The sequence below is a fragment of the Grampus griseus genome, assembly GCF_964374135.1.
Source record: "Grampus griseus genome assembly, chromosome: 15".
NCBI classification, from domain to species: Eukaryota; Metazoa; Chordata; class Mammalia; order Artiodactyla; family Delphinidae; genus Grampus; species Grampus griseus.
Genome location: NC_139009.1, coordinates 59,768,407 through 59,784,748, shown reverse-complemented (window position 1 = coordinate 59,784,748; position 16,342 = coordinate 59,768,407). Strand labels below are relative to the sequence as shown.

The 16,342-nt window shown below is 33.6% G+C and overlaps 1 protein-coding gene across 6 annotated transcripts in view; it reads right to left on the bottom strand.

Moving 5' to 3' along the window:
• ZNF638 (zinc finger protein 638) overlaps window positions 1–16,342 on the bottom strand; it is a 147,609-nt gene that overhangs the window by 19,729 nt on the left and 111,538 nt on the right. For 5 of the 6 annotated variants that reach the window (XM_082672553.1, XM_082672556.1, XM_082672555.1 and 2 more), the window contains 9 exons: window positions 11,194–11,244; window positions 9,245–9,316; window positions 8,363–8,449; window positions 8,018–8,086; window positions 7,572–7,612; window positions 5,703–5,834; window positions 3,685–3,813; window positions 1,742–1,783; window positions 1,107–1,241 (listed from right to left, as the gene is read on the bottom strand). In XM_082672553.1, the coding sequence (XP_082528679.1) occupies window positions 1,107–1,241; window positions 1,742–1,783; window positions 3,685–3,813; window positions 5,703–5,834; window positions 7,572–7,612; window positions 8,018–8,086; window positions 8,363–8,449; window positions 9,245–9,316; window positions 11,194–11,244 (758 nt within the window). The remainder of the gene's footprint in view (window positions 1–1,106; window positions 1,242–1,741; window positions 1,784–3,684; window positions 3,814–5,702; window positions 5,835–7,571; window positions 7,613–8,017; window positions 8,087–8,362; window positions 8,450–9,244; window positions 9,317–11,193; window positions 11,245–16,342) is intronic. The other variant, XM_082672554.1, reaches the window with a different exon arrangement.

Genomic DNA, 16,342 nt, shown 5'->3' with positions numbered 1-16,342 from the left:
GAATTAAAAGTAGAATTACCATAAGATCCAGCAATTTCATTTTTTAGTATATACTAAAAGAATTGAAAGCCAGAACTGGAACAAGTATTTGTATACCCATATTCATACCAGTATTATTCACAGTCAAAAGGTAGAAGCAACCCAAGTGTCGATCAACAGACGAGTAGATAAACACATGTGGTACATGCATACAATGGAATATTATTCAGCCTCAAGAAGGAAAATTCTGACATATGCTACAACACATGCTGGAAGACATGCGAAGTGAAATAAGCCAGACACAAAAGGACAAAAATTGTATGATTCCACTTATATGAGGTATCTAAAGTAGTTAAATACAGAGACAGAAATTTAAGCTGTAGAATGGTGGTTGCCAGGGGCTAGGAAAAGGGGGGATGGAGAGCTGTTGTTTAATGGACAGGGAGTTTTAGTTTGTGAAAATGAAAAAGTTCTGGAGATGGATAGTGGTGATGGCTGCACAACAACATGAATATATTTAAATGCCACTGAACTGACACTTAAACATAGTTAAAGAAATTTCTTAAACATGTCAAAGAAATTAGTATCTACTACTTGGTCAATTAGGTATTTTTTATGAAGCAAATACTGTCAACTTTGCTATAAAACCCTTTCTACCTTTCTAGGTAATACATGGTTGACCAAAATCTAATTTTCATGGACACGACTGAATTAAATAGAGAAGATAGAGGGCACAGAAAACGTAAAGGGACTTTAGAAATACCTGGCTGACATCCTTTCATTTTATAAATAAGAACTAAAAGTGTAAACCAACTTAGCTAAGGTCACAAAGGTAGTTAAGGCTAGATGAACACAAGTCTGCACTTCCCCAAAAGATAATGCTCTTTGCACGTATTACCCTTCTCCCTTGTGCAAGTTTTTATTTCCCCTTCAAAGTAAGAGTTCTTCTTCCTGCCAAAGCCCAGGAGAAAATATGATGGTATATCATAATTCTGCTAAGAGGCTGAATAATGTTTATAGGTGCTTCAGTTCAGAAGCTGAATTAAAAGTTACAGACCATAAGAATATAGGGTTCAATTATATATTCTTTACAGAACATACAGCGAAAATAGAAGGGACCTTGTTACCTTGTTTTTATTACTCATGTATACGTGGTGATCCACTTTTCCAAACTGAAGTCCAACACAAAGTACACACTGAAGTCCATCTTCTGGTAAGTTATCAAGATGTACAAATCGATCGTAAATTTTATCTACATTTGCCTGTAGTTTTTGTTTTTGTTTTTTTTAAAGAGACAGCACAGAAAAAGAGAAAAACAGCTAAAGTATCAAAGTGTAAAACACAGATTAACAATTTATTTTTCAGAGGTCAGGTAATGTCCTCTCCCAAGAGTAAGAAAATGACCATATAGGTAAAGATAGTGAGGTCTTAGTACTAGATGTGAATAATCAGTGAAACAATATACTAAAAAAGGAAGTATAATCTTTCTTCTATCAACATAATATGTACCCAAAACACTTAATATACCAAATATTTACCCAAGTCAGTTAGGCTCCAGAATCTAAAAAATATTGCACATTAGGACTCCTTTACCCTCTATTTCTTATTTTTACCAAGAGAAGACTCATCTGACATCTCCATCACCTCAATATTTTAAAACTAGTGCTAAGATTTTCTTCAATTCCTGACAGGTGAACAATAAAACAACTAATGTTTCTATCAGTTAAACAAGTGTACAAAAGCATTTAAATGCAAAACTCACCTCTGGGTCGTTTTCTCTAATCAAGGTTGTAAATATAGCTTCCTAGAAAGGCAAACAGAGGAAGATTGAAGGTGTAAGCTATTTCTTATTTGTATATTTAATTCGTCAAGATTTACTGATATAATAATCTATATGAATAAGCATTAAGAACTATTTCATAAAATGAGAAGTAAGCAAAAATTCTGTTCCTTCCAACAATCTTTCCCTCTTCCTAAAACAAGTTATCTAAGTCCCACCCTACCCACAGACTTTAATTCTTCCTAATCCCCTAAGTACATTAAAGACTAATAAGGTGGTACCATTTAGGGGAAGACACTCAAATTCATATACAAGGAATAAGAGATTTAATTTAGCAGACAGTAAGAGAATTCAAATTACACAACAAAAAGTCAGCTAAGCATAATAGGGGATGAGGAAGAACAGAGATGTAGGCTAGTAAAAAAAACATCACAGGGTATTAAGTGTATAGTGATTTGGTGCTGCTGAATTATATAAAGAGGCCAAGACTGGCACAACACAGGGATGTCAAAGCTGGGAGAAGCTAGCTGATAAAAGGCTTAAATGTTTGGAAAAGGAACTTTATCTTATGAGACTATGGTTCTTAAATTTTTTTTTGTCTTCGACACTACTGTATATAAGACCACCCCAGCAATTACATCACATTAGAATGATTCTCAGTGGAAGGCTTTTTCAAAATACATGCATTTTCAATGTTCATTACAGCACTATTTACAATAGCCAGGACATGGAAGCAACCTAAATTGTCCATCGACAGAGGAATGGATAAAGAAGATGTGGTACATGTATAAAATGAAATATTACTCAGCCATAAAAAGGAACGAAATAGTGACATTTGCAGAGATGAGGATGACCTAGAGATTGTTATACAGAGTGAAGTAAGTCAAAAAGAGAAAAACAAATATCGTATAATATCACTTATATGTGGAATCTAGAAAAATTGTACAGATGAACTTATTTGCAAAGCAGAAACAGAGTCACAGATGTAGAGAACAAACATAGTTACCAAGCAGAGGTGGTGGGGTGGGACGAACTGGGAGACTGGGATTGACATATATACACTACTATGTATAAAACAGATAACTAATGAGAACCTACTGTATATCACAGTGAACTCTACTCAATGCTTTGTGGTGACCTAAGTGGGAAGGAAATCTAAAAAAGAGTGGATATATGTATATGTATAACTAATTCACTTTGCAGTACAGCAGAAACTAACACAATATTGTTAAGCAACTATACTCCAATAAGTATTAATTTTAAAAAATACATGCATTTCCACCTTCCTCTAGAGATTCTAGCATCTCTGTTTCATGCCTCTTAGCAGTAAATGTTTGTAGGCCACACAGAAACAATGAAGGGTTTCTAAATCAGTTTAATTTGAAGAGGTTTGAATTGTATGCCAGTCTCATGACTTTGGGAAAAAGGTTTTGAGGGAGATAAAACTGAAGGTAGAGGATATAAAGAATAACTATTTTAGCCGGCATTTTAAAGAGGTGAGGCAATGGTGAATGGGATGAAGAGGGAACAAATTCCAGAAATATTCAGGAGTTAAAACAGACCAGACCTAGTGACCAGCTGGTTATGAGAAATGAGAGGAAAAAATTATAAAGGTAACCTCTGGAATTCCAGTTTGGATGACAGATAATGGCAGTGAGATAAGAATAGGGTTCTTTACAGACTACCGTTTTCAACTTTTTTTTTCCATTCCAACATACATGAGGGATTGGATTCCCTCAATATGGAGGTAACTCTCAAACAATGAGATGGGCAACTATGGAGAAATATAGGAAGATGCTTTCTCAGTGTTTGAGAGAAAATATGTGACCCAAAGAAGAAAACTAGAAAACATAATGGACTATAATAAATCTGTTTTAAAAATTTAATAATATTCTAGTGAATAAGATGGTAAGTCCATTATTTACCTCGTCTTTTAAATTCATGTTGTCAGGAGCCATACTTATTGAGAGTTGATTCCCATCCAGTGATATTGGGAAGCAGGTATAAAATTTTACCATAGAATCTGCAGATTTTCTGTTTATTTCTATAAATGCCTTTTAAAATACAAATTATAAGAATGAAAAAATAAATCTTAAGTTACTTTTTCTTAAAAAAATTTAATACTTAAAGAGTCAAATGAATAACTTAGTAAATGTTTTTAAGATAAAAAAAGCATTCCTTAGAACATTACGACCATAACCAAGAAATAATGAATGAATGAACTCATAAGGCAATACTAAAGAGAAATAAGAAGGGACATTGTAGTAAATGACACTAGGGAAATTTTATTTATCTTATTCATCACTATACCCTTTGTACCTAGAGCAGTATCTAGCATGTAGCAAACATTTAATGAACATTTACTGAGTAAATAAATTTAATGATTGACAAAATATGAGAAATATGAGGAATGAAAGAATCAAAGAAACATGTAATGGTTACCAAGTTATTTTTTATTTTGTTGTTTTCGTAAGTGTCAAATTGTAACTCCATACGTTTTGGTTTTAATTTTCATACCTGGGTAAGTAAAGAGATTGAACATTCTTCCATATGTCTGATAGTTAATGAGGTGGAAATAGTCCATATTTTTATTTATAGTTGTAATTTTTAAAAATAGATTCTCTTTAGGTCATTTGCCAATTTATTTATTAAACTTTTAATATTTTATAGCATGTTTATATGAACCGTGTTTCTCATTTTACATAAATATTTTAAATTTTTAATTTCCATTTTGCTTTATATTAATTTTAGTTTCACAAATGTTTAAAATGTTTATATGACTGAATCTGATATTTTTCCATATAACATCTAGAAAAATATTAAATCTCCAAATAATTAAATTAAATCTCCAAATAATTCTACTCAACTCTAATCAAAACTGGGCACAAATAATCTAGATTTTCTGTATTTGGATTCTATATTTATCTATATACACATCCACTTTGGTATATGATGCAAAGTATGAATTTGAATTATTCATTCCCAGGTTCCCACAATTTCCCCCTATTTTAATGTATCATCACATAAAATTCTTACATTAAATAATGTATTCTTATTCTTGTCCATCTCTAAACATTACAAATAATGTGCTTTTTAGAAAACAGCTTTATTGAAATACAGTTTACATATCATAAAATTCACCTGTTTAAGTGTACAATTTAATGGGTTTTTAATACATTTATAGAGTTGTGCAACCATTCAAATAATCTACTTTTAACATAAGGTAAAACTGCATATGACTACTTACACTTACTCTCCCCTCCTACTTTGTTTTCTTAAGCACACTTGCTTGACTCTCAAAAATCTCTAGTGATCATTAACTCCACTCCTTCCTATAGTAAGAACACTACTCCCCACCACTCTAACGGTGTTGTTTCCATTATTTAAACTTCCCTGAAATTCACCTCCTATAAAATACCTTCCAAAAGTTGTTCATTATTAACAATATTTTGTTTTGTTTTTAAATTACAAAAGCAATATATACTCATTATAGAAAAGTGAAGACATACAGATAAATCTAGGTTGTTCTAAATACTGATGACTTCACTAGTCTGAGTCTGAAAATGGTTATTTCCCATTTGAGTATAACGGGTAAAAAAAACAAACAAATATTAGTAAAGAGTGCTCAAAAAAATTTTATAAGTTGTTTAAAAAACTTTGTATTAACATATTACAGACGTAAAGTATTTTCTGTTAAACTAAACGTTCGAGCAAAACTTCAATGGGGAAATCCATCCTTCCCAACGTAAAACTACATCTGATTAGAATAATGTATTTTTAAAATAAAGGATTATCTGTGTTTTATATTTTAAAAATGCCTTAACTTGAGACAGCTTATTCTGAGGTGCTGCTCTTAAACCCTTTCGTCCTAGTTTTGTGAAGTTAATGTTTTTCAAAATGTGCTTGCGGACAACATGAATTCACAACTATTTTCAACTCTTACCTTTTTATGAGATGATAAAATCAAAATATCCTTTAAACCACCAAATGGTTTTACTAGGTTGTAAACTTCTTCAATAGAATATCCTTTATTAGGCAAATCAGAAATAAGTACCACACACATTTCTTCTGTTTCCTTCAAAACCAATTTAAGAATTGACATTAAAACTTAACTGCTGTTATATTTACTTAAATGTACACTGCAGATCATATGTTATGTTAGTATTTAAATTATATTTAATACTAAATCTGATTAATTCAGAAGGCTGGTCTAAACCACAAATTAAAAACAAAACAAAATGCACTTTTCCACTCTTCAAGTACACAGAATAATTCAGTCATACCATCTGTCATCTAGTCAAGGTCTTCAGTTCTCTTCTGCAACCACTGCTTAAAAATAAATTTAAAAACACAGGTTTGCCTGTCTCTGACTACAGCTCCTTCCTTTCATGTACTGTTGCCATTCCTGTGCCTTGTGATGCTAAGATCCCCATGCTCCAAATTGGTCCATATTCTTTTATCTTACTGAGTAAAATAATCCCTTGTTGGCAATATAAAAAAGCTTACCTAGTCTCTTAGGATCCTTACCCCATAACCCAATCCCCACTACAAAGTAAATACTTTCATTTCTGCCTTCTCTTCTCTCAGATCTATTTTATTCTTCAAGATCACTCTCATAAATGCCAACTTTTCCTTTAGTGGATGTTGGCGAAATCCCCAAAGGCATAAATGTGGCAACTTGCGACTTTTCTTTTGGTGGGGGAAGGTGGGAAATTATAATTTTCATAAGCTAGTTGAGAATGATTTTTAACTAGCAAGTAAATTGTGTTCAAAAATGATTCCTGGGCTTCACTGGTGGCACAATGGTTAAGAATCCGCCTGCCAATGCAGGGTACACGGGTTCGAGCCCTGGTCCAGGAAGATCCCACGTGCCGCAGAGCAACTAAGCCCGTGTGCCACAACTACTAAGCCTGTGTGCCACAACTACTGAGGTTGTGTGCCACAACTACTGAAGCCTGTGTGCCTAGAGCCCGTAGCTCTGCAACAAGAGAAGCCACCGCAATGAGAAGCCTGTGCACTGCGACAAAGAGTAGCCCCCGCTCGCCACAGCTAGAGAAAGCCCGCGTGCAACAACGAAGACCCAACGTAGCCAAAAATAAAATAATAAATAAGATGAATAAGTTTATATATGTATAAAAAAAAGATTCTTTCTAAAGTGCAGTAAGTAAATCTAAGATACTCTACTGGTGTTTTACAATATTCTTCTTAAAACAAAACAGTAAGTTAACACATACCACTTACTTAGTTACTACTTGAAGAATGGAGCAACCAGTCTAAAATAAACTTACCCTGAGCACCTGAAGGATCTCAAGATCTTAACCAGTAAAGTCTAAATTAATGAAATCTTAATATATTCATAATAACAGATATAAGCACATGAAAACAATAAAGTGAACTTTATGCCCTTCAAATAGAACGGCAAACTCCACTTGCTCCTCTAAAAACACAAAAAATAAATGGTATTCTAAATACTAACATATCTCCAATTCGCTTCTAAGGAAAAAGAAATTTCACAAAATTCCATGGGTTCTCATTTGACAACCTGTTATCTATTCAAAAACCCAACTGGCCTAACATTTTCTTCTCAGTGAAAAGTAATCCTCAATAACATGTACATTTATTGATAATCTGCACCTAAATTTTTGTAACTCAAGATTTTTTTTAACTCAAACCATATTTTAGAAGTCTCCAATGACCAGGATTTTTCACCATACCAAATCTGTGTATTTTTTACCTAGGTTTATAGTAAGAAAAATACATTGTGTCAAAATTTCTTAAGCTTTATAAAAATAAGTAAAATATAAAAGCTGACCTTGTTAACTGGTTCATTTTCTGTGGCCTCCAAAGCAGCTTCTTAAGATACAAAATAAAATAAGAATTCATGCAGATATACTTTATTTATCAAGATCCCACTTTATTCCACAATGGATTAAATAGTAGCTACTTGAAAATGTATACAGTGGGCAAAAGACTAGAGAATTTAAGTAGGATATAGCTTCATAAGTAACACTGGCTTTTCAATAATACATTAAGCTTTATTCTTTCTGAGAGCAAAATTTCAGACTAATCAAGAGACAAGGTGAAGATGTGAATCATAATACTCCTAATTTCACTTAGGTATGACTCTGGTATTGAAATATATATGTATATATATATATATACACACACATATATATATATGACACAAAATTATTTTCCTAAAATTTAATTTTCTATCTTTAAACATAAAAGAACAAAATAAAATTTCTATTAACCTACCTGAAATAGTTTCTTTAGCACCATTTTCAGTGGCTTTGACTTCCACACTCGTCTTTATTTCAGAGTTTTCTGCATGAAATAGTCTGCTTTAATAGTCTAGAAAAATACACTAATATAATTAAACTAATGAATCTAAAGAGGAACTTAAGCTAGTTTATTTTGTTACTTCGAGTCTCCTTAGGCTGACCTGATTTAAGACAAAGCTAATACAAGTTTTCCTTTGAAACACCAAATAATCCTTTTGAAGATTTTTAAGCAAAAAATTTTATTTCAAAATATACCTAGAGTGTATACCAATAGGATTTAATGAAAAGAAAGCACTGCATGACAGCATTTCCAGCTTACCTGGTACAATCACAGGTTTATTGGCGTCTTTGTATTTGACAATTCCAGCCTTTTTGACTTCTAGAGACTTCTTTCCACTAGATTTTGCTTTTAAAAGTAGAGTTGAACCATTATTCTAAGGGTCTATTCAGTCATTTAGCATGTTTCATACTAATATATTAGTAAATAAGTAGTTCAACTTCATTATAAAAGCAGCTCTTTTCCACATATTTATTTCCATTTATTTTCAGTATCTGTTTACCAATAAGATTAAAAGCAAATTTAAACTGAGATACAACTTTTGTTGAGGGCTATTAATGATTCACAAATTATGAAATCCTCATGTGGCAAAAGTACACCATAATCACACACATAAAAATCATTATTTTATAACTTCCACAAAGATTCTTTAAAATTACATTAGTCAATTGGAAAAATATATTAATAAACGGATGTTATTTTCAACATGTTACAATTTAGTGTTCCATTTCTTTATGGAGGATACATCCTTGTAACATGGAAAGAAAATCTTTAAAGTAACAAGTATCAGAGGAATTTTACAAGCTGGGGAAGGTAATATGAAGTGACAGCTCTAAAAAAATGAGTAAAAAAAAGATTAAACGGGGGGAAAGTGGCAGAGCAACCTATGATTATATGGCTGTCAGAAATGTTTCCTAAACAAAAATGTAACCGCAATGGCAGATACTGTCAAAGACCAAAGCATCAAAAAACACAAGTCATATGTGTGTCAGGTTCTAAATATCAAAGAATTATTTACTAAACTTTTCAAGATGTTATTACATACTACAAATTAAAACTTGCTTTTGATATCATATTTATTACATTCTTTAACACAGAATTAAGAATAAACTTAATATAACCTCTCTTTTCCAACAGTCTTACCTGTTTTGATTGAAGCTTTATTACCTTTAGCAGCTACTGTTACCACAGATTTTACAGAACCCGCTGATTTCCCTAAATCACAAAAGCTTAGTCAAAACTGATTTATTTAACTAGTATCAACAATTCCCAAAGAACCTCACAAAGAATATAAGAGCAACAAACTATATTTTATTCAAAACAAAATGCTATCATCTTTAGGGACACAGGTCATTTGCTGAATTAGAAATGATAATTTCTTTAGGAAGAAAAATATCATTGAAATAAGAATTCACCTCCCCTTTGGGGTACTTAAAAACAGTGTTCAGGCAAGTTACACAGATCTCTAAATGTGTGTATCAACTTAGTAATTAGAAGCAAAATTACTAACCTCAAGGATATAAACACAATCCCATGATGCCTTTAATGGCTCCAAAAGCAGTTATATTGAGGACCTCCCAGCTCATGCTTCCTTGGCTCCCAGTTGATTAAAAAGCACTTAAGAATACCTACATCATTGTCAGGCCACATAGAGACTATTTTGACTCATTCCTAATGGGCCCTATCTGAACAGGATTATTTAAACTGTCTGACCCTTCTTTCTACATATGTATATTACTGTTGCTTATATTCCAAAATGATGCTGTTTATAAAGACTGTGATCATCTAAGTGTCACTAAAAAGATTACCAGAGTCAAAAACCTCTGCATTCAGAGAGCAACAGGAGGTTTAGCTCTGAAAATTAGGATGCCCAATGAGCAAGGTAGTATAAGGAAAAAGCCCAGGATCACAAGTCAGTGAATTCAAGTTGAATTCCAAGTCAAGGTGTGAAGCCTGGGGGAATTTACTGATTTCTGTGCACGTTTCCCCATTTATAAACCAGGGTGGTAACTGCCTTAACTACCTAACAGGACCTTCTGTGAGAATATGACCATGCTTTTGAAGTTATTAAACAAAAAGAATTACCGACATCTGCAAAATTTAATCAGAATAGTTTACAAATCCACACTTTATATCCAAAGACAGACCTTAATTACTGCTCATAAGAGAAATACCAATCTTTATAGATTGTCACTCAACCAGTCATTTCTTAGTAATTCCCAAGTTTTGTCACACTGCAGTAACCTTAGCCCCATGAGCTCTTAAGGTGTTTCTTTCACTCTCCTGTGTTACTACCACAAGTCGATTCACTTTACTACTTCTAGTTGGGTACCAGAACTTAAGGAAAAAATATCTAGAATTAATTTCCAACACTCAAGGGGGAAGCTACTGGTTTTAGCACCCACTCCCCCAGATTTCCACCAATGACTCCTATAAACTTACTATTAAAGTAATATCAAACTGTTTGCTAAATAAGTGCATCTTCAAAACATGTTTTCTAGCCACACCTGACTCCCTCAGATTACTGCTTCTAAGGAACTACTATATGATAATTATGGATCTGCCACCAACAGTGGTTCAAGACCGCCTCCTTTCCTTCCTACCATTATAAAGACAATGTAATACATTGATCTCTATCCTCTTAAAAAGATGACTCTGAATTAACCGGCATTTCGCAGAAATGGGAGGAAAAACAGAAATGGGGATAACGCTAGAGGAAGGAGAAAAAAATTAATAATTACTTTAAAATCCACTATGGCCCATAAAAATGCAAAGAGAACATAATTTGCTGTAAGTTTGTTTATAAAAGAAAGTAAACAGAGAAGACCTCAATAAAAGAGAAAGACGGAAATATCGCCAATATTCATCATGAGAAACAGTTTGCCAGTTAAATTATTTTATTTTGATAATCACTGCAAGGAAAGAGCATTATCTACTAAACTTGCTTTCTCAAAACTTCTACATGACTATAAATTTCACAGATTGGTATATACTCAGCACACACTGTGTCACATGAGATCCAAAACTACTGATAAAGACTGCTTAAATAATTTAAAGTTAACATGTTTAGGATCCTAATATAGAAAACATACCTGAAGATTTATTTACTTTGGCTGCAGATGTCTTGGTTTGTCCAGGTTTGGCTAAAATAACAAGAAAAATATATCAGTATCACATTACAAAAAACATCACTTAGATTTAGGAAAGAGCTAACTTAGCATAATTTTGGTAAAAACACTGCAAGAAACATCCTTACACTCATCTTTGTATGCCCATGGAACTATAACTATAGGCAAATTCTTAGCCATGGACTTGCTGAGACAAAGGGATAGATTTAAATTTTAACAAACATGAAACTGTCCTCCAGAAAGGTTGTACCAATTAATATTCATCAATAGTATACAAGAGTGGGGCTTCCCATTTCCACACAAACACAGTATGTAAAAGAAGTTATTAATCACTCCAATCTGAGTTAGAAACTAGTATGATTTAATCTTTGTTTCTTAAATTTTAAGTAAAGCTGTGTCAATTTTCATATGTGTAAATTTATCTCTATTTCTTTGTGATCTGTCTATTCTTAATATCTGCCAATTTATCTTTTGGGTTTTGAGGATTTTCTTATTAGAGTTCTTTATACATTAAAATTAATTTGTATCATATAGGTAACAACCTTTTAAAAAGTTATGAGAAATACTTATACAAAAATATTTTCGTGTAATCAATGTCTTCCTGATAGGGGAGGACTTTCTCATTCTGAAATTAAAAACAAACCAAAAAACCCTCCACATTTTCTTTCAATACTTTTAACTACTGTCTATGTATCATGTTAAATCTCTGATCCAGCTGTAATTTATTTGTTTATTTATTTGGCTGCGCTGGGTCTTCGTTGCTGTGCGCAGGCTTTCTCTAGTCGTGGCGAGCGGGGGCTGCTCTTCGTTGAGGTGCGTAGGCTTCTCATTACGGTGGCTTCTCTTGTTGCGGAGCACAGGCTCTAAGCGTGTGGGCTTCAGTAGTTGTGGCATGCGGGCTGCAGAGCGCAGGCTCAGCAGTTGTGGCGCACGGGCTTAGTTGCTCCACTGCAATGTGGGATCTTCCCGGAGCAGGGCTCGAACTCGTGTCCCCTGCAGTGGCAGGCAGATTCTTAACCACCGCGCCACCAGGGAAGTCCCTTGTAATTTATTTTGATACTATAAACGATATACTTTACAAAGAGGCTAGTCAATTTAATGAATAATTCATCTTTTCCCTGCTAATCTGAAATATTACCATAATGATTTACTGATATTCCATATGCTTGGGGGAGTATTCATGGAATCTATTCTGTCCTACTGATCTTTTGTCTATTTATGCAATTATATGAAACTATATGAATCTTTTAACTTTGTAATATATTTTAATATCTGTTAGTGCTGTTCTGTCCTAATTACTCTTCCTTTGCAGAATTTTCTTGTCTATTCTATGTATAAACTTTATTATCAGCTTATATAAATTCAAAAAATCTTTACTGGTATTAGGTTCCTAATATTTATCTTTTAATATAAGAAAAAAAGGCATATTATAATGGTGAAAGGCTTTCTATCCAAAAATGAGCTGTTTTCTCATTTAAGTCTTATTTTATGCCTCTTAGTATTTAAAAGTTTTCATAGCTTCTACCTTTTTTATTATAAATGGAATATTTTATTAGTATATTAATATTTTATTAGTATATTAGTATGAATGGTTCTTTTTTATGTAATAAAGCAATTAAAACTTTATAGTAATTTAGAGAATTAAGATGTCTAATTATTTAATAGCATTTCAATAGATTCTATTGGGTTTTCCATCATACGTATATATTTGCAAACAATAATGTTTTATCATACGTTCCAATTTTTATGCCTCTTGACTTGTAGTGCACCAGCTAATGGCTATTAGTTTTAGAACAGTATTTATTTTAACTCATAGAAGTGATGTTGAGTATCCCTTGTTTTGGTCCCAACTTTAATGGGAATGCTTCTACTGTTTAACTCTTAAGCATATGCTGGCTTTTGACTTGATATATGCGTATTTGTTATGCATATAAATAAATAAAGTATGTATACACAAACACACTATCATATTAAGGAAGTAGTCACCTACTTTAAGAGTTTCTCAGCATTTATCTCCCTCTATTTAATATAGTAAATGGAATTGACAGATTTCCTAATTTTGAACCATCTTTATACTTCTGACATGACCCTCGTCCCCCTCTTGGGCATACTATGTTATTCATTTAATATACTTCCAGACACTAAAATTTTACTTAAAAACTTTACATCAAATATTCAGAAGTGAAACTGTTCTATAATTCCAATTTAGTATGATAGCTTTATCAGCATTTTAAAACATTTCTCTAACTTTTAATTTTGAGATTACTGTATATTCACATGGAGTTGTAAGAAATAATAGGGAGAGATCCCATATACCCTTCACGGACTTTCCTCTAATGGTAATATTTTGCATAACTAAGTATTATATCATAAACAGGAAACTGACATTGATGTAATTTACAAACATTCCAATTTCCCCAGATTGCATGCGCGTAACGTATATTTAGTTCTATGAAATTCTATCATATACGTGTAGATTGTGGTGATCATCAGTCAAAACAAAGAGGAGTTCCACCACAAGTATCTTTCCTACTACCCATTATAGAAAGAGCCATCTCCTCCCTCCCCTAGAATCCCTGACAACCACTAATCTGTTCTCTATCTCTTTAATTTTATCATTTCAGGAATGTTATGTAAATAGAAGCTTACAATACATAATTTTTTTAGATTGAGTTTTAAAAATCAGCACAATTGCTCTGTAATCCATCCAAGTTGTTGCATGTATCAATAATTCATTCCTTTTAATTGCTAAGTGGTAGGTATTCCATGCTACAGACATAACACGGTTTATTTAGTCAGCCATTCACCTACTGAAGGACATTAGGGTTGCTCCCGGCTTTTGGCTATTAATAGAGGCTATAAATACTTGTGTACTGGTTTTGTGTGAACAGGTTTTGTGTGAAATGTAATTCACTTGCCTGAAATAAATGCCCAAGAGTGTAACTGCTGGGTCTTATGGTGAGCACACGTTTAGTTTTGCTAAAAAACTACAATACTTTTTTCGAGAATGGCCATACTATTTTACATTCCCACCAGCAATGTTCAAGTTTCTCCACATCTTCAATAGCATTTGGTATTACTATTTTCTTATTTTAGCCATTGTGCTAAGTGTGCAGTGTCTTTGTCAGCATTCGATGTTGGTATTAGCCTGTTTTTTCCTTCCTGTTTCCCCTCCCCCTCCATACTCCCTTTTAAAGAATGTTTTCCTTTCCTCTGCATGCTACGGAATAGTTGAAATCAGAACTAGAGTTATTACTTCCTTTAAGGTTTGCTGGAACTCACATGTGGGAACTATTTGGGCAGAGTGCTTTTACTGGGGAAATAACTGACTTAAACAAAAAAAGTCATTTTCATCTGGGAATTGAAAAGATAAAGAGACATGCACTTAAAAAAAAAAAAAGAGTCTGCCTGCCGATGCAGGGGACACGGGTTCGTGTCCCGGTCCGGGAAGATCCCACATGCCACGGAGCGGCTGGGCCTGTGAGCCATGGCCGCTGAGCCTGCACGTCCAGAGCCTGTGCTCTGCAACGGGAAAGGCCACAACAGTGAGAGGCCCACGTATCGCAAAAAAGAAAAAGGAAACCAATAAAATCTTAGAGAAGAAAAAAATCATTAATTCAAGAATGACAAATCAGAAAATTTTGGTTCACTATGTGTTTTTCCAAGGGTTCAGTTATTTTTTTTTATTGAAGTATAGCTGATTTACAATGTTGTGTTAATTACCGCTATATAGCAAAGTGACTCAGTTATACAAATATATACATTCTTTTTCATATTCTTTTCCATTATGGTTTATCACAGGATACTGAATACAGTTTCCTGTGCCATACAGTAGGACCTTGTTGTTTATCCATTCTATGTATACCAGTTTGCATCTGCTAATCCCAAACTCCCAATCCATCCCTCTCCTGCCCCCCTCCCCCTTGGCAACCACATATTCTCTATGTCGTGATTCTGTGTAATAAATAGGTTCATTTGTGTCATATTTTTGACTCCACATAAATGATATCATATGGTATTTATTTTTCTCTTTCTGACTTACTTCACTTAGTATGATAATCTCTAGTTGCCTTCCATGGGTTCAGTTATGACACTAATACAAATGTGATTTGAGTATCCCTATACTCTTCCTCCAGCAAATATTTATTCATTAACCCTTACACCACATTAGATATTAGGGTACAGAAAAATAAAACTACAAATATTCCCTTACCCAGCCAAGTGAAAGAGACAGACTTATTAACAACCTATTAATACCAAGTAATTTAACGTACACAATACAGTATTTCTAGGAGGGAGCTGGGAGCATTTAACTGCCTAGGAGTCAGGGAAGGTATCACAAAGAAGCTTCATCTGAGATGGGCCTTGAAAGATACATTAGAATTTGCCCCACCTCGACCCTCCAAAAGGAGTCTTAATTGACTTTGTATTTTCAATACCTTGCACGAGGCCTGGCACCTACTAAATAGCTACTTCATAAGCGCTTACTAAGTGAAGTTAACTGGAATTTAGACAATGATTCCACACAAATGGATAGCATAAAGACCCGAGAAATGAAATAGCACAGCTGGAAAATAAACCATTCTGAGTAGCTTAAACATAATATACAGTTGCGTGACAAGAGATTGAAAAAGTCATCTGGGCCAAAGGGGAAGGGGTCGTTATGAAGAATTTGGGTTTTCCCCTGTGGGTCACTAGGAGTGGAATGATCAGATCTGCTTTAAAGTGACCTCAGGGCAAGAGTGTTAATACCGGAGCAGAGTAGAATAAAAATCGCCAGTCGGGAGGCTATCTTCAAAAATTCAAATGTGAGTCTAAACTAAAACATTTACAGCTGTGATGGAGTAAAGGTGAGATAATTCGAGGTATATTCAAGAGAGAACTAATTTGAATCAGCCACCTATTGGATGAGAAGAGGAAGGATGTTATTTAAGTTTGAACTGGATGGGACAAAAAAGAAGACAAGACAGGGTAAAGGATTACTAATAGATTCCTACACTGGATAACTAGTGGTGTTGTTAGATAATATAAGAAAATGAGGCATAAACTTGAGGGGGCAGAAGAGGTTTATGTATGTATGGGAGATGTCACTGGTCCTTAAAGATATTGAAAG